The following is an 18188-nucleotide window of genomic DNA, read 5'->3' as shown; positions in this document are numbered from 1 at the left end:
CCAGGGAGGAGTGTCTCTCCTCACTCTGGCCTTCCCAAGACACGTCCCTGCCGAGACCCTAGAAGGCTTGGGGCAGGAGTCCCCTTCTTGGCCCGCACCTTCCCTTGGCCCCTCTCACTGCTCTACAAGGGAAGGACCCCCGACGAGGGGACTAGTCTTGAGCTCCTTCCTAATTCCTCATGGCTTCCTGCTGCGGTTTAAGGCCTTGGCCAACACGTGCGACCTGGTAAGGGCACATTATTTCCATTGGGGGCTCAGAAGATTTGGGTGTTTCTGGATCTCCGTGCCATCCCGATCTCATCCCAACACGCCCTGCACAGCATTAGAGGTTTAAAATCGATGGAGCAGGTTAACAAGATCAGGATGAAATACAAGCAGGTGTTGAGATGGGACCAGAGATGGTAAAATATTTGATGAAGAAGGGTCTTGGGGATAAAGCCAGCTTGCTTTGCCAACCCAAGTAGTACCACTCTTCACAGTAAAACACGGATTCCACATCTACAAAACTCAACAGGCTTGCTAGTTAGAAAAAATAAAAACCTTACAGCTGGAATCACACAAGATAAAATATTTTTAAAAGTCAAGATAGCGAGAATTCCTGCCCTTGCTGAGCAGGAGGCGAGAGGTGATAAATGGGCAGCCACCAGCCAAGCGTCTGGTTAGAGGGGCCTCTCGAGTAGGGCTCCAGGGAAGTGTCCAGACCGTGTCATACTGGACCAGCCGCTTTGCCTCTCGGGAACTCAGCAATCTTGTATGCAAAATGAGAGGGGACACGGATCTAGTCGTAAGGCTGTGCGTCTGAACCACAGTGGCCTATCCGAATCCTGGGAAACTTTCAGAAAACCCAGGTGGGTGCTCTCTGGCGGGGGCAGGGGGAGGGCAGGGACCCACACTCGTAAAAAGCTTCCCTGGAGATGAGTGAGTGATGATATTGTCAGGGTCACAGTACACATCATCTGGAAACTCCGTAGGATAAATGTGGTGGCCTCATCAGTGACAGCGAGTGAGTGAAGAAAACGATGGAGGGGAATGTTGTATAAACCGCCAAAGACTTGAGAGATGGGTCAATTAGTTAAAAATTACAGACCTTATTTGAATTCTGATTTGAAGAAATAAACCAGCCCGAACCAAGGAGAGCACTATCGCCTCCATTTACAAGACAACTGGATAAATTTGAACAATGACTGGAGTTTGGATGATTAAAGAGTTATTTTTTAACTGTTATAATAATGTGATTTTGTATTGAGAGTCTTAACCTTTAAGTGTCTACTCAACTGTTTAGAGGCAAAATTATATGATGTATGTTTTACAGAACAGTCAGTAAGGGAAGGAGTGAAGGGTGGGGTTATGGGTGAAACACTTCGGCCTTGGGGCGGGGGTGGGTCTCTGCTGAAAGCTGAGTAATGACCACAGGCACTTCGTTATATTCTCCCACCTACTCCTGCATAGGATTGAAATCTTCTTTAATAAAATGGAACATTTTAATTAATCTCAACAAAAAAATCTTAATGTGGCGAAACCCGAAGAATTTAATGTCCTTCCTCTACAGAATAGGACAGAAATGACCGCATGATAGCTAACATCTCCTTAACTCTGGAATTCTCACAAAGCACCTGGAAACGGGGCTTTATCAAGCAGCACAGAGTCAGGTGCATGAGGAATATACATCAATTTCCACCACTGAAATTCTCTCTCTGCCCTCCTCCTCTGAGCTTCCTGGCGTTTGTGGGTGAGCCTTCTGTGGGGTGAATCAGGAGGAAGAACAAATACACAGAGCTGAGAGGCAGAGGCACAGAGCTGTGTCGTGCTATGAAAATTTCTTGTAGGGTTTAGACTCCCGATCCTACACACTCACTCTTGTTCTGGAGCCTGGGCTCCTAACAAACCCCGAGGGACAGCCTGGAAAGTCTAATACTCCTGCTGTCTGCACTTCATTGTTTGCCCTTAAAATTAAATGCACAAAACGCTTTGCCTATTTAACCTCCCACTTCTCAATAAAAAAAGTTCAAGAGTTGCCAGTGCTGGTTGGAAACAAAATGCTAATTTCAGGTCTCGTGATTTCAGGAGTTAATCTCATGTCTCGAAGCTTATTTTACTTATTTTCTAAATATGTATCAAGCTACCCAGTTGCCGCTAAGTCCAACTTCCTGAATTTTTAACTAAATAATAGTCCACTAGTCCAGTGATTTAGTTCTATGGGGGGGGGGGCAGAAAAAGGGGGTTTGTTGGATTCAAAGCCTAGCTCTGTTCCTGTCATTGCTGGGAATGAAGATGGCTGGTATATCCCACGTTAGTAAAAGACAAAAAAATTCATTCCAAAAAACACCTCTATGAGTGAAAGGTAATCAAAAAGGGAAAGGAAAGGAAAAAGGAAAGGAAAAAGGAAAGGAAAAAGGAAAGGAAAAAGGAAAGGAAAGAAAAGAAAGAAGGTAGGTAGTGAAAAGGTACAATCTCCCGGGTATAAAATAAGTCCTGGGGATGTCACATACGGCTTGGTGACTAGTTGATAATACTGTGTTGCATATATGAAAGTTGTTGAGTAGATCCTAAAAGTACCCAACAGCAGAAAACAAAATTTATAACTATGGACGGTGATGGTGATGGATGGCTTAGTCTCACCGTGGTAACTGTTTTGCAATAGACACAAACGTGGAGTCGCTATGGTGTACGTCTGAAACTAACATAGGTCAATGGTACCTCTAAAAATAAAGCACAAAACCCAAACGCTCCAGATTGGCAGTCTGTCTCCAACTTAGCAATCTGCTCACATAAAAGGACTAGAAGTGGTCTGTGGACCAATAAAAAGATTCTTAACCAGTTGTTCAAGATTCCCAGGCTTCCTGCATACGACCAATCACATTTCCGACAGCCAGCTGCAGGCCCGGCTGGCATCTCATAAACGACAGCCAGATGTCTGAACGTGCCCGCAGAAAGTGAACTGTTCACGAAGTCACTTCCCCGGTTTCCTAACAATCCGGTCCACTGAAGTGAATGACTGGGGGGCACTCAACCCCTACTCCAGCCGGCGGACCGGTGGCTTTGGAGGAAGCGACACCCACGGTCCGGCAGCCCCAGAGCGCCACCCACCGGGGCCACCTGCACAGTCTATCGACATACTTTGCCGTGCGGACTTCCAAGGTGCCCTTGAGCTTCTCCTCACTGTCGTTTTCAAAGTACATCAGCTTGGACTGGCGGAGGACAAACCAGCGCTTCTTCCAATTTCTCCTGGACAGTGTCGAGGAGCCGCCGCCTTTTTTGTGGAGCCAGCCTTGCTTGAGGGCCTCCTGCTTAGAGCGGAACCACAGGAAGGTTTCGTCCTTGAGCACGCACCAGCGACGTTTCCAGGAGTTCATTAAGCCACCTGTGGCCCCCACATTGGGTGGGGAGGGGTGCAAGAAAAGTCGATCACATTGGATGACAAGTTCAGCAGGTTTCGAGGTTCTGCCTCCCCTTCACCTCACCCAACCGACCCACCCCCGGACGCCCCTCAACGAAGCCTCGGTGCCGCTGGCTTGTGTTCAGGAGGCGGAGGGGGAGATGTTACACTAGCTTGGTTGGACCACACGGGAACGCTGTCCCTTCCTTATGTCCGGAGCACTTCCTACTCAGCTGGGAAATCCTGGTGAGGGGCTATCAGAAACGCAAATGACGAGCTGACACTCTAACCCCCAGCACGAGTCAAGGGCCATGGTGCGAGAAGCATTTCTGTATGTACGGATCATGCGGATCTCAAATGCCCCAGAAAGGAGAGATTAAGTTAAAATGATGTCAAAGAGGGGCGCCTGGGTGGCTCAGTCGGTTGAGCGTCCCACTTCGGCTCAGGTCATGATCTCGCCGTCAGGGAGCTGGAGCCCCACGTCGGGCTCTGTGCCGACGGCTCAGACTGCTCAGCCTGCTTCAAATTCTGTTGCCCTCTCTGCCCTTCCCCCGACTCGTGCTCTATCTCTCTCTCAAAAGAAATAAACATTAAAAAAATTTCTAATTTTTAAAATGGTGTCATTTTTAAATGGTGTCAAAAGTTTACACATTCCTTATTTGGTCAATGTGGGGATCCAGACTGAAAACTTACACAGGAAAATAAAATAGGACTTTTTCGGGTAAACATATTCTTTTCGAAGAAAAGCATCATCTGAAAACGGTTTATATGTAAAACGTAGAAGATTTAGAACATGAAACAGTTGTGACTGGGCCTTAAAAATGAGAATTCAGGGGCGCCTGGGTGGCTCAGTCGGTTAAGAGTCAGGCGGAGCTGACTTCGGCTCAGGTCATGATCTCACGGTTCATGAGATCAGCCCTGTGTCAGGCCCTGTGCTGACAGCTCGAGCCTGAAGCCTGCTTTGGATCCTGCGTCTCTGTCTCTCTTTGCCCCTCCCCGACTCACACTCCATCTCTCTCACTTACTGAAAAACAAACCTTAAAAATTTTTTTTTAAAGGAAAAAAAGCACAAACATGAGAACTTTGCTGTAACTTATTTACTAGAAATATTTTTGGTTAAGAGAAGGCAGACAGAATAAATTTATCTTTCACAAGATAAAAAGTATTTCTAAAGGGCGTCCGGGCTGGCTCAGTCGGTGAGGCATGCGACTCCTGATCTGAGTTCGAGCCCCCACACTGGCTGTAGGGATCACTTAAAAATAAAATCTTAGGGGCGCCTGGGTGGTGCAGTCGGTTAAGCGTCCGACTTCAGCCAGGTCATGATCTCGCGGTCCGGGAGTTCGAGCCCCGCGTCGGGCTCTGGGCTGATGGCTCGGAACCTGGAGCCTGTTTCCGATTCTGTGTCTCCCTCTCTCTCTGCCCCTCCCCCGTTCATGCTCTGTCTCTCTCTGTCCCAAAAATAAATAAACGTTGAAAAAAAAAAAATTAAAAAAATAAAATCTTAAAAAAAAGTTCGAATCTTTTTTCTAGCAGAATAATTTTATCTTAGTATTCCAGATTTCCCAGGTTGCCTGAGCAGCTCAGTCGGTGGGGCAGCTGACTCTTGGTTTAGGCTCAGGTCACAATCTTCTGGTTTGTGGGTTGGAGTCAGGCTTTGTGTGGAGCCTGCTTGGGATTCCCTCTCTCCGCCCCCCCTTCTCATGCTATCACAATAGACCTCAGTATTCTAGATTTCCCAAGGACACTCAAAGATGACATCTTAACCACCATTAATCAAAAATCTCTTAACAAATCCACCAACTAACCTACTTCATTAATGTATTATAAAGTGACAGGTTTTTTATTTTTATTTTTTTGACCAGCCAGTAATAAAAAAATAAGGCACCCCTGAACACGGATACTGAAAGAAGAAATAAAGAAAATGCTTTCTTTCACAAATCGCATATAACTTGAAAACAGACCTTCTCAGATTAATTTCTTCAACGATTTGCTTCAATGGCTACAGACCTAAACCTCACCCTGGAACAAATGAAGCCAGGACGACACTGGTCTGCGTTTGGTGTGCAAAGGGACCTGTTTTTGTCGCACACACCGATGCCTTCTTAAACCTAAAGCATTTCGTGCTCACCTAGCTGTGAAGTCTGTGACCACACCCTGCTCCAGAGTGGTTTCCTTCACAAACTACAAACTTGAAAAGGGCTACCGGAATAGACTTTTGCTTTCTGATTTGTGGCTTTAATCTGGGTTTCTCAAAACAAGCCCGGAGGAAACTGTAGGACAAAGTTCTTCTATTATCTTATTGTCTGTGAGCGATAAAGGCGAAAAACACTATATGACGACAGACGGGGACAGACGGGGCTACGACTTACTGTGGTAAGCACGGAGTAACGTACAGAACTGCTGGTGAATCATTTTGTCGTACGCCAGAAACCAAGATTACATTGTATGTTAATCACACTAAAGTTAAAAAAATGTTCTTAAATGATAAAGCTGGTTCAGTCATTATTATTTCCTCTGCTGCTCCTATGTTCTGAACGGGCCCCACTCCCCGCCGCCCCACTCCAACTCTGGGTGCTCTCTCCATACTTCATCATGGAGAGAATATGATCAATGCTATTCATCTCCTAACTGCGAACGCCTTTAGCAGACTATCGGGCTGGTGAAAACTCACTGATGCTCATGAAATATAATCTGACGGTCAGATTTTCTTTACAATTGGTTTCTCTGAAACTTTTGGTCGCAAATTTGTAAGCGCCTTATTAAAGATTAAATGATGATGTATCAAAGATTAAAAGGTGATGCATTTAGGGGTGCCTGGGTGGCTCAGTCGGTTGAGCGTCCGACTTCGGCTCAGGTTATGGTCTCACAGTTCGTGGGTTCGAGCCTCGCATTGGGCTCTGCTGACAGCTCAGAGCCTGGAGCCTGCTTCGGATTCTGTGTCTCCCTCTCTCTCTGTCCCTCCCTCACTAGTTTTCTGTCTCTGTCTCTCAAAAATAAATAAAAACATTAAAAAAAATTTTTTTAAAGGTGATTCATTTTGGGACGCCTGGGTGGCTCAGTTGGTTAAGCGTCCGACTTCGGCTCAGGTCATGATCTTGCAGTCTGTGGGTTCAAGCCCCACGTCGGGCTCTGTGCTGACAGCTCGGAGCCCGGAGCCTGTTTCAGATTCTGTGTCTCCCTCTCTCTCTCTGACCCTCTCCCATTCAAGCTCTGTCTCTCTCTGTCTCAAAAATAAATAAACATTAAAAAAAATTTTTTTTAAAGGTGATTCATTTATATAATTTGTTTTATTAAGAGGAGTTTGCCAAAAATTTACTTGCTTACCTTCTTGAGCTTTTAATGCTTTAATCTTTTTTAAAAAATGTTTATTTTCGAGAAAAAAGAGAGAGAGAGAGAGAAAAAACAAACACAAGTGAGGGGCAGAGAGAGAGACAACAGAATCTGAAGCAAGTTCTAGGCTCTGAGCTGTCAGCACAGAGCCTGATGTGGGGCTCAAACCCATGAACCGTTGAGATCATGACCTGAGCTGAAGTTGGATGCTCAACCGACTGAGCCACCCAGGCACCCCTCATTGTTTAATCTTACAATTTTGATGCTTTGAATATAGCTTTACTTTTCCCTAGTCTCATTTGCTTTAATCAGACAATTATGCAATAAGCCAATGTCATATATTCTAAGTAAGAGTGACGTATAGGGAATTTTTAAAGCTCATTTAGGGAACTAGATTAATTAGGGGCAGGGGAAATATATTAATAATAAAAGCTTATATTTATTCTGAGAAATGCATGACAAAATCTTTTTTTTTTCCTTATACGAGAAAATCTCAGAATGCTGATTCGATACTTATTAGATTAGGTTCTGATTTGCGATTAATTTTTTTCTTTCATCGATTATTCCAATGAACACTTGATTGCTTGGTTAGGATTTTTCAATCTTTTTCATTCAGCACAACCATAAAAATTTCCACTAACCAGTGACTCCAGGCAACAGGAAGATGGTCCCTAAACTAAACCTGGTGGGGTTTTCCATGAGCGCCTTGGGGATCTGGGGCTGAGCACAGCAGAAATTTGAAAAGCGAGTGACTGATGTTAGTAACTAGACTGATGTTGAAGACAGAGACAGAAGTAGAAAAAAAAATCAAATTAAAAGAAAAACGTAAGTGAAGAAAAGAAAAAATACGGAGGAGGACAAATGATATGAAAAAAGAAATATGTCAGTTGAAGAGGAGAGAAGCAAAGAACAGAAGGAACAGGGAAAGGGAAAACAGAAGAAAAAACTTTTCCATGGAGGAGAAAAGGAAAGGCAAAGCAAATGAAGAAAGACAGCCGCAGAAAGAAAGTGAAGAGTCAGAGAAGACGCACTCGCTGACCACGAAACGGGGAAGGGAAAGAAAAGGCAGGGCGGAGTGAAGGGTGCCATCCGGCAGGCAGTGGTTCTTATCCCTGCCTCCTCCCCAAGATCCAGACCCCTTCCCGCGTCCAGTTGAGGGGCATGTGGGAAACCAGGCAGTCCCTTCCTTCAGTGATCCAAGTGAAACTCCTACCAAAACATGGTGATGACGGTGACTTCTCACACTCCCTGTCACCGATTCAGAAGTCAGAGTTGACAACAGGAATAAGGTAGGACTAGAAGGTTCTAATTAAGTTCTTTTCCAAAAGCAGAATGCTTCCAAGTCCTTAAGTATTTTATTTTTTTTAAGTTTCTGTATTAATTTTCAGAGAGAGAGAGAGAGAGAGAGAGAGAGAGAGAGAGAGAGAGAGAGGATTCCAAGCAGGCTCTGCTCTGTCAGCACAAAGCCTGACGCGGGGCTTGAACTCTAGGACCAAGAGATGGTGACCTGAGCCTAAATCAAGAGTCCCACACTTAACCCACTGCGCCACCCAGGCGCCCCCGAAGTCCTTAAGTATGAAGGGTCAGCTCAGCGTGTTCAAAATTTAATACTCAACACATACAACCAAAATCCTCATCATGAAGGATGGGGCAGACAGCAGGTGTCATAAGCAGTCAAGGCAAGGTGCACCATTCTCTCAAATCTTTACAGTTCCCCCATGGATATGCAGGAAACCTTTCTGGGTTCTTGGACACTGGTGTGGGAGGGAAAAGTGTAGTGTATCATTACAATGGGCTATACCAACTCCTGCAGAAGCACGTGTGTGTGTGTGGACACGCGTGTGTAAGAGAGAAAAATTGGGGGCAGGGGAGGGGAGATGTAGGAAGAAAGGAAAAGAGCACAGAAACGAGATGGGGAGGCAAGAGAGAGGAGCGAGGGATGGAATATGGTGGCAGGGGCTGCACCCTCTGTCCTAACTCGGTGGACCAACTGTGGAAAGTCAAAGCAGCTCTCCATGGCATGATCACGTCACCCATGTCATGACACCAGGGCACTCTTCACTCACCTAAGAGGACCTAACACCAGGTAAGGGGAAGGGGGAACAGAGACTGACGTTCCTGGTGCCCCTCGATCAGCCCAAGTGATAAGGCTCCACCCCCAACCCTGACACCCTGGTGACACAGGTCATACCTTTCATGTACAGAAAGCTGTGGAAGTAAGGCAGGGTGACACAGCTATACACAGAGTCCCGCCGGTAAGAAAGCTCATCGTCTGTATCAAACCGAGAATCAAAGTCCTCTTCGCTATCTTCAAACTGGACAAGGAGAAGAGAAAGAGAGCCAGTGGTGAGCAAAACAGAAAAAGCAACAAAAATGCCCAGCCATCGATTGACATTGAACAAAACAGAAACTGACAAAGAGGCAACACGTGGATTCGTACCATTACAACACCGGTGGTCATCAAAAGAATCTCCAAATACTGACTTTTAAGGTCGAATGGCCCACCCAATGGATACATAAAATGCGAGACAGACTTGAATCCAAAGGCTGTTCTAAAAACACTGCTGTTCAAGGGTATAATTTTAATCAAACCATCCAAAAGTTAATTCCCTTTAAATTACTATGATAAAAATATCTTCAAGTCTTAGAAAATCAAGGGGGTATTTAATGCGCAGTCAATGGGGGAAAATTAGAGTAAACTATAAATAAACCCACAAGTTGGAAAGAGCACATATAAGCACTAAACGGTCCTCCCTTACAACCCGCACAGGGCAGAACATCCCGTGGGGTGGACCGTGAAGCTACCGTAAGGGCCGCTTCTCCAGGATGCCCTTGGCAATTCTAGCTCTAATTCCGAGCAGGTCGTATTTCCCAACCTGCTGGGAAGCTAGGACAGACCAGGCTCAAGTTTCCACGGACAATGCCAGTTTCCTTAGGCTCGGGGCAAAACGCAAAATTGCAATTCCGGGCTCTGTTCAACCTACAACAGGCACCTCAAAGTTCCATTTGCTGATGCCACTGCTTTCCGCAAGAGAAGGGGGTTTGGGGAGCATCTTCAAGAGCCTGCCTTGGAAATCTTGGCTCGTCCTTCCAGGAGAGGGGGCACCCGGGGTGTGGACTGCAGACCTCCTCCTTCCCCCCCACCGTGGTCCGCACTCACCGAGGACTGCGCCCCTTCCGAGCTAAAGCGGTAGGCCCCGGAGCTGTTGTAGGTGCCCACGGAGCATCGGTAGTCCGGGGACCACTGGCTGCCGTACGAGTTGGAGAAGGTCACGCTGCTGCCCGAGGTGATGGCGCCGTCCTCGTAGTCGTCCTGGTCGTAGTCGTAGTCGCCGTCCGGGGAGGGGAGGCCCCCGCCGTTCTGGGGCAAGCAGTAGGTGGGCTCCCCTCCGGACGAGCCGCGCTCCGACGGGGCGAGGAGCACCGTGCTGTCCGCGCTGGGGCTCGTGGGCACCACCGTGTCGTTCATGTAGGGGTCCTCCTCCGAGGACTCGTCGCTGGTGCGGATGCCGCTGGTCCGCTGGTCCGAGTGGCCGCGCTCGCTGGGGTTGGGCGAATCCTTGAAGGCGTCGTCGTCCGCCTCGAAGCCCTCGTCCACCTCCTCCTCCGGGTAGGGCTGGCTGAAGTTGAAGCTGGGCTTCTCTGCGCACGCGCTCTCCGCGGGCGCCGCCGGCTCGCCCGAGAACTCGCTGCCCACCGACAGGGAGCGCTCGATGTTGCGGACGCACTCGTCGATCTCGTCGAAGTTGAGCGACTCCAGGAACTCCTGCGCCGCCCGGCACGCCTCGTCCTCCAGCCTCTTGAGCTCCTGGTCCCGCAGCTGCTGCAGCTTCTGCAGGGAGGCCTCGGTCAAGGACAGCTCCTGCCGCTCCTTCATGCGCTGCAGGTCCTCGATCTCCTTCTCCAGCCGGAGGATCTCCTCCACCTGCTTGTTTTCCTTCTGCTTCTCCAGGTCACGGCGCAGCTCGGCCTCCCTCTGACTCTTCTGCAAGGCTTCCAGTTCTTGCTGCTTCCTCGCGGCTTCCTCCTGGGCCGAAGAAGAGGGAAGAGGTCAGCCAGGGTCACTGCGAGGAGGGCAAGCATCGTTCCCTCCTTTGCAGTCAAGAGCGTGAGGAGAGGTGGGTGTTAGGGGAAGACTGTGTGTGTGCCGCCCCCTCCAAGCTGAATGCCCTGAAACCTCATCTTCAGTACCTCAGAATGTGTATTTGGAGACAGGGCTTTTATTTCTAAAGTTTATTTTGAGAGAGAGAGAGCGCGAGAGAGCGCGCGAGGGCACGCACAGGGGAGGGACAAAGAGAGAGGGAGAGGGAATCCCAGGCAGGCTCCGTGCTCTCGGCCCGGAGCCCCACACAGGACTCGATCTCACCAACAGCAAGATCATGACCTGAGCAGAAATCAAGAGTCCATCGCTTAACTGAGCCCCCCGGCCACACCCGGAGAAAGGGCTTTTAGAGAAGTGACAGAGTTAGAACAAGGCCATGAGGTGGTGACTGTCACCCAACGACTGGTGTCCTTATAGGAAGAGGAGACTGGGACACACCGAGACACCAGGGATGCACGCACACGGACGTAAGACCTCAGGAGGACAGAGGGAGAAGGTGGCCGTGTGCAAGCCAAGGAGAGAGGCCTCAGAAGAAACCCAATCTGCTGATAACTTCCTCTTGGGTGTCTAGCCTTCACGATCGTGAGATAACCATTTCTGTTGTCGAATCCACGTAGGCTGTGGTATTTTGTTATGGCAGGACTAGCAAACTAATACAGTCTTTATACTCGGTTGTAATGGGTTGCATCGTAAAGATCTCCTTTAAAATTCTTCTTGTAGCTTTATACTTTATTTTAGCTCCAAATCCTTGATTCAGCGTGTTTGACGCGGGAAGGAAACGGGTAGACGAGAGGCCGCGTGGTCGTGGCACTCTTTACCTGTTGGGCGCGGAGCTCAGCCTCTCTTCGAGCCCTCTCTCTTTCTCTAAAAACAGTAAAAAAAAAAAAAGTGAAAATAAACCGAAGCAGAGAAAACATCCTAGAAGCACTTTTCAGAGAGAGCCAACTTTTTTAAAAAAATGCTTTGCTCAAGACAACTTAAAAAGAATGAAGGATGGGACCCTTATCCTTTGGTATATTAATCACTCTGTGCATGAGTAAGAACGCACAGAAGTCGGCTGTCAATGCTACCAAGGAATTTTATCCCCAAGCCGCCAAGAGGCAATGTTTCAAATAGATGGTTCTGCAGCATCCATTGGGAATTCTTGCTGCAAGAATAGATATTGACTTTAAAACTCAAAAGGCGCCCTCGTCATCCGAGCAAGAAAGCCACCATACCTCTCCTCTTCCTCCCGTTTCCTCTTTTCTTCCTCCTCCCGTTTTTCCGCCAGCAGCCGTCTGTAAACTCTCCGAGCGATCTGACCTCGGAGTTGCTTCTGCAAAACTATGGCTGCTTTTTTCAGGTGCAAAAACCTCTTCCTCAGAAGGAACGCTCTGTAATTCTTCTGTATGGTCACCACGCAATAAAGGACCTTTCTGTATTGCTTCCTGAAAATGAACACAGAGCAGCACAACAGAATTGTTGAGGTAACGAGGCTCCGAGCTCTCCAGAGGAGTTTACGTTAATGCTACAAGACAAAAGAACAGGGCCTATTTGGAAAGTCTCATTATAGAGACGGGAGTGAACAGGAGGCCCCTTTGGACAAAACAGAAGAAAAACAAAAGAATAATAACAAACAAAGCTAAAGTAAGAACCCTATCATTGTCTTGGCTAAATAAACCCATAACCCCTAATGCTGACTCTGAATGGTCTTGGCAGAAGTTGGGTTGTAAACAGGACCAAAAGAGATTTGATATGGTCTCCTGTTCCCATGATGGGGGCAGGGGGAGGGGGTGGTGAAATGCCACAGCAGGATGGTTTTGTCCTTCAGAAAATGTCACGGCATGGGGTTTCATGTGGCGCTCAGGTCCGCAGAGATGGACAGGACTCAAGTGCACCAGACCAGAAGCTGCCTCGCTGGGCAAACACTGGAGAGCGGGCCTCTGTGGACGCGATAACAGCAAAGTCCAAACAACCAGACTGCCCGCAGCTTCCATACACGGTACAGAGGAACTGGGTAAACGATTTAAATATCTCAGCACTGTCCTCTCCTGCCATGGCTCTAATGGAGATACCAGAAGGCCCCTTTCCTACTTTCTGTCCCGGTCAAGCCAACTGGGCATCTGGCATCGCTAGTTACGAGCACTGACCCGAGACTCTCCATAGCCTGGTCCTAACCTCCATCCAGGTCTACTGTAAATGAAAGCAAATGACAGGGGCTGCCCCGCCCGGGGACACATAGTATGGAAGCCCTCCTCTTGGCGCTTGATGGCCTCTCCCCTCCCCTTACCGTGCTAAGTAGCCCAAGATGTGGGCCCGGATCACCATGGCTGCCCTCGTAACTTCCTCCTCCCGCCGCTTCTCCAGTTTCTGCTCCAGGGATTCTCGGAGGAAGACCTGCCCGAGGGAAAGTGACACATCAGAAGCAAAGAACATGGCTGGTGAAAGGAGATTCTTTCTGGGTCAGAGATCTCTAGGGGAGGTAAGGCTTTCTTCTCTCTCCGTAAGTTTGCTCCAAACACACAGCCGTGCATTCTAGAACTCAAACTCCAGTGCTTCTCAAACTCCCCTTGGGGAAGGGCTGCTTTGTTTTGTCAACTTTCCCTCTGTCATGTACTAAGACATTTGTAAAATATAGTAAAAATATGTTATTAGAAAGAAAAAGCAAAAATATGGAAAAGTCTCATTTTGGGGGGGTTATTATTAGATTCAATAGTCATAACGGACTATGAAGTTGCCATTAAAGTTTATAATCACTTATCTCATCATGGGACAAATAGTTCATGAACCAGCACCAGTCCTACACGAAGTGTAAGTCACAAGAAATCTAGAGAGATACCCTATGTGAAAAAAAGGAAAGAGGGGCGCCTGGGTGGTTCAGTTGGCTAAGCATCCAACTTTGGCTCAGGTCATGATCTCATGGTTCGTGGACTCGAGCCCTGCATTGGGCTCTGTGCTGGCAGCACGGAGCCTGCTTGGGATTCTCTCTCCTCATCTCTCTGCCCCTCCTCCACTCACACTAGCTGTCTCAAAAGAAAGAAACTTAACAAATAAATAAATAGCTTTATTTAAAAAAATTGAAGACTGAGTTTGAAATTAGAATGGCACCACTTCCACCCCGTCTCAGTTTGGCCATCACAAGAATACCAGAATTGAGACTACAAAGATCGTAGCTACTGGCTGGCCTGTATCTAGGAACAGACACCTGAATCCACGCTCATGACATAAGGGAAGTGTATCTAATTACTAGCGTTGTATCAGAATTCCCATGATTTGAAAAGATGTGAAAATATTAAGACCCTCCCTCAATCAAGGTAGCTTTTAATTGTGTAATTTCAGAATTACTGCATGCATAAGAAATTCTGAATCATTCCCTAGAAAAACTAGGTGCCACGTTTTTATGCTCCTCTATTAACAGCGTGGAAACATTTTGGTGGCAGTGGGCAGGGGGCTAAATGACACTCTCTCTCATGATGTTTTGATTTATGCTCCGGTGAGTCATTCTAGCCTATAATGATGCATTACGTTTTCTTAATAGCACATTTCCCCAGACTCTGTTCTGTCTCTTCTGACATGTGGGCAAAAAAGCAAATAAAGATTCCTACCACCACGTGACTCACAGAAGCTTTACTTACTCCCACTCTGGATTCCTGAGTACTTGGCAAAACTCTACCACAGACACTTCTAGAAAAGTGTTTCACGGAACCCTCTTCCTATAATTGCAATGATACGCTCGGTTGATGCATGAAGAGACTACATCTTTGGCAAAAGAAAAAAAAAGGACAGAAGCTACAAGTATAAGGCTTATTTATTTTTAACATTTTTATTTTTGAGAAACAGAGCATGAGTTGGGGAGGGGCAGAGAGAGAGAGAGAGAGAGAGAGAGAGAGAGAGAGAGAGAGAGAGAATCTGAAGCAGGCTTCAGGCTCTGAGCTGTCAGCACCAAGCCCAACTCAGGGCTCAAACTCATGAACTGTGAGATCATGATCTGTGTCGAAGGCAAACACTTAACTGACTGAGCCACCCAGGCACCCCAGCTTATTTTTTTTAATAAAAAGTTTTCAGAAATAGGAATCTGTTTATCAAAACCATGGATTAGAAGTAGTTTTCATCAAGACTGGACTTTAAGTATTTTGACTTCTTTGAGACTATTTTTTCAATATGAAAGATCTTCCTCTAATGCTGTTGCTTTGATGAGCATTTAAAAGTAAGAAAGTTGGGGGCGCCTGGCTGGTTCAGTCGGTTGAGCGTCCGGCTTCGGCTCAGGTCATGATCTCACAGTCTGTGAGTTCGAGCCCCGTGTCGGGCTGTGCTGACAGCTCAGAGCCTGGAGCCTGTTTCGGATTCTGTGTCTCCTCTCTCTGACCCTCCCCTGCTCGTGCTCTGTCTGTCTCTCTCAAAAATAAACAAACATTAAAAAAAATTTTTTTTTTAAGTAAGAAAGTCAAATCTTGGGGAAGCATGGTAGTGGGGAAGCTATGATGAAACAAGTGTCAGTTCTAATGAGCAATATATTTGTTCCATGAACAAATAGAAAGTTTTATGAAGGAAAGAGCGTCCCACACCTTATCGGAAGTCTACGGAATGCCTCGGCTTGAATTACAGCCAGAGAAATACCTGCTTTCGTGTTAAGTTTCGCGCCCATCACAAAGAGCTCTCTGCTCTGCCTACTAAATTTACTTCCACATCTTTTTCTAAACTTTCTTCACTAACCTCAAGGACAAACAGAGCAAATTCCTTCTAGAGACCCAACTCAGCTTCATTAAGAATGTCCACCCCCGGGCGCCTGGGTGGCTCAACTGGTTAAGCGTCCTACTCAGGTCTCGATCTCACAGTTCATGGGGTCAAGCCCTAACGTCGGGCTCTGCTTGAGAATCTGCTTGAGAATCTGCTTGAGAATCTCTCCCTGCCGCTCTCCCGCTCATGCTCACTTTCTCTCTCTCAAAATACATAAATATAAAGAAAAAAAATTTAAAAGAACACCCAGTCTAAATTTCTGCAACGACACACAGAAAGTCACATCACTTTTCCCGGCGCCGTGGTGACCTGCTGTCACGTCCCCGCCTTCCTGGGATGTGGCCAAGATGGAGTCGGCACGACCCGGCTATGAACAGACGTGCTGTCCTCGCCAGGCCCTGTCAAGCGGCTTAGGAGAGGGCAGTGCCCACTCCAGGGACTGCTCAGCTGAACTCGACTCATACACGAACAAGCTCTGTGGCTTTTTTTTTCATCCTTATCCTCATAGCTCAAGAGCCTAAGGATGATTCTAGTAAGATGTCTATAAAAATACCTCTTGCGGGCTCTATTACCAAAGAATAAGGGGAAAAGGTCTGGCAATGTAGTCCAAGTGGTCAGAGAACTGAAACGTGTCAGAATCACAAGGCAGCAAAATCCAAACCAGGTCACCCTCCCCTCAGCCTCTCGGTGGGGACACACCTGGGAATCCCCCGCACGGCTGTTCACCGGGGGGTTCAGGCGGGACTCTCACCTTTAGTACGAACACTTCCCCAGCCGATATGAATCCTTGCCTTCCAAGAACTAAATGTGTTTTGTGTAAGCCAACTAATTCAGACCTGGTGCCACGTTGACTTTGCTGACTACAATACTGTCCCCCCCTTTCCCTCTGTCACGTACGATGGAAATTTCTTTACCAGAAGACCCGGATGGTCATTAGTTTCAAGGCTTTCAATACAAAGACCTGGCAGCAACAACAACCAAAACACATACTGGTGTATAATTAAGTCAAGCACTGGTCGAGGTCAAAGCTATTTAGTGGACACAATCGCCAACGCTCTAATGTTTACATTTACTTCCCAGTGTTTCTGTGAACGGTCACGCTTCCGTCCTACTTCTACTTCCAATGTGTCGCCAATTAAAATGTAACTTCCCTTTAAAGATCTCCTCCTCTGCAATGCTTCCCTGAGCACTTCAGTCCACGGGGAGCCCTCTCCTGAAGAAGCTGTGTCTTTATTCCTAGAGGCGATGGTTCCATATGGCTTATCGTTTGGACATGCATGTCTTCTCTCCCAGCAATGCAGTAACCTGGAGGGCAATGCCCCTGTCACTGTGTCTGTGCGTCCCCTGGGCTATGCCTGGCCCCAAGCCTTGCTTGGGCCTGATTTTCATAATGTAATTGTAGGTGAAGCTGGACTGGTCCTTGAGAGCTCCAAGAGGTATTAGGTGAGACATCACGATCTCTGCTGTTACTGCACTGTATAAGGCAGCAGCACAGGGGGAATACATCAGTTGATCGAGAATGCAGGATGTTTGTGATTGAAAAACGTCAGGGCAGGTTCATATTGTGTTGCCAAGAACTCCACTTGAACCGTCTTATCTAGAAAGTTTCCCCCCGGGTGGCTAAATGGGGAATTTCCTCGTTCCCTCCCTCACAGATTTTTAGCACTTGACAGATCACTGACTGAGCTCCTAGTAAGGGCACTGTGAAGAAAAACACACAATTAAGTCTACATTCTCTACTGGGGATTGTAGAGAAGGCAACAGGCGATGCCAAGATGGCACGAGAGCACGTCAAGGGTCACGGTGGGACTGAGCTAGAGAGGAGGAAGCTTGACTTGGTCTGGGGGGGTGTTTTTCATGTGGGGTTCAATGGAGAACGTCAAAGTCCATATCTAAGCTGAGACTGGAAGGATGGGTTAGCTAAATGGGTGGGATGGAGCGGGGAAGGAGTAGAATTCCAGGTAGAGAGACCTAGAAACCTGTGAGGACGGACACATCCTAAGGTGACCCCCAGTGAGTTACACCCCTGTTTAATCCTGCAAATGTGGGTGAAACCTCCTGAGACTTCCTTCTAGCAAACAGAATATGGAAAAGGTGATGGGATGTCACTTCTGTGAATGTGTTAACTATGTAAGACTCCCTCGGACGAGACTACAGCGAGATTCCCCTGCTGGCCTTGAAGAAGTCAGCTGCCATGTTGCCAGAGGGCGCTGGAGGGATCACATGGTAACTGTGGGGGGCTTCTAGGAGGCGAGAGCAGCCCTAGGGGGCAGCCAGCAAGAACAGGGACCTTAGTCCTACAACCGCAAGTAACTAGACTGTGGCCCCACGTGAGCTGGGAAGAGGACCCGAGCTCCAGAAGGAAATGCAGCCCGGGAGACCCCGACCGGGGACCTAGCTGAGCCACACCTAGGCGTGGGACCCATGACACTGTGAGATAATGGACGTGGGTTAGTGGTAGTTTGTTACACGGCAACAGATAATTAACAGAATACCTCTGCCTGCCATCTCTGACCGGTTAGGTGTTTGGATCTTAAATCCCTGGCAAGGATGACGTTCCTCAAGAGTAGAAGAGTTAGGTCCATCCTACACTTTCCCTTGCTGAGGGTCCCCAGATGAAGCCTCCGTACTTGTCGCTGAGGTTATGGACTGAATGTCTGTGCC

The 18188-nt window shown here is 47.5% G+C and overlaps 1 protein-coding gene across 4 annotated transcripts in view; it reads right to left on the bottom strand.

The window, feature by feature from the left end:
* MYO10 (myosin X) overlaps positions 1 to 18188 on the bottom strand; it is a 229275-nt gene that overhangs the window by 21285 nt on the left and 189802 nt on the right. For all 4 annotated transcript variants that reach the window (XM_023239408.2, XM_023239417.2, XM_023239414.2 and 1 more), the window contains 6 exons: positions 13078 to 13184; positions 12026 to 12235; positions 11627 to 11672; positions 9867 to 10733; positions 8898 to 9021; positions 3118 to 3361 (listed from right to left, as the gene is read on the bottom strand). In XM_023239408.2, the coding sequence (XP_023095176.2) occupies positions 3118 to 3361; positions 8898 to 9021; positions 9867 to 10733; positions 11627 to 11672; positions 12026 to 12235; positions 13078 to 13184 (1598 nt within the window). The remainder of the gene's footprint in view (positions 1 to 3117; positions 3362 to 8897; positions 9022 to 9866; positions 10734 to 11626; positions 11673 to 12025; positions 12236 to 13077; positions 13185 to 18188) is intronic.

This window comes from Felis catus, chromosome A1 (genome assembly GCF_018350175.1).
Source record: "Felis catus isolate Fca126 chromosome A1, F.catus_Fca126_mat1.0, whole genome shotgun sequence".
Classification (NCBI taxonomy): Eukaryota; Metazoa; Chordata; class Mammalia; order Carnivora; family Felidae; genus Felis; species Felis catus.
This window is presented reverse-complemented; position numbering and strand designations above follow the sequence as displayed.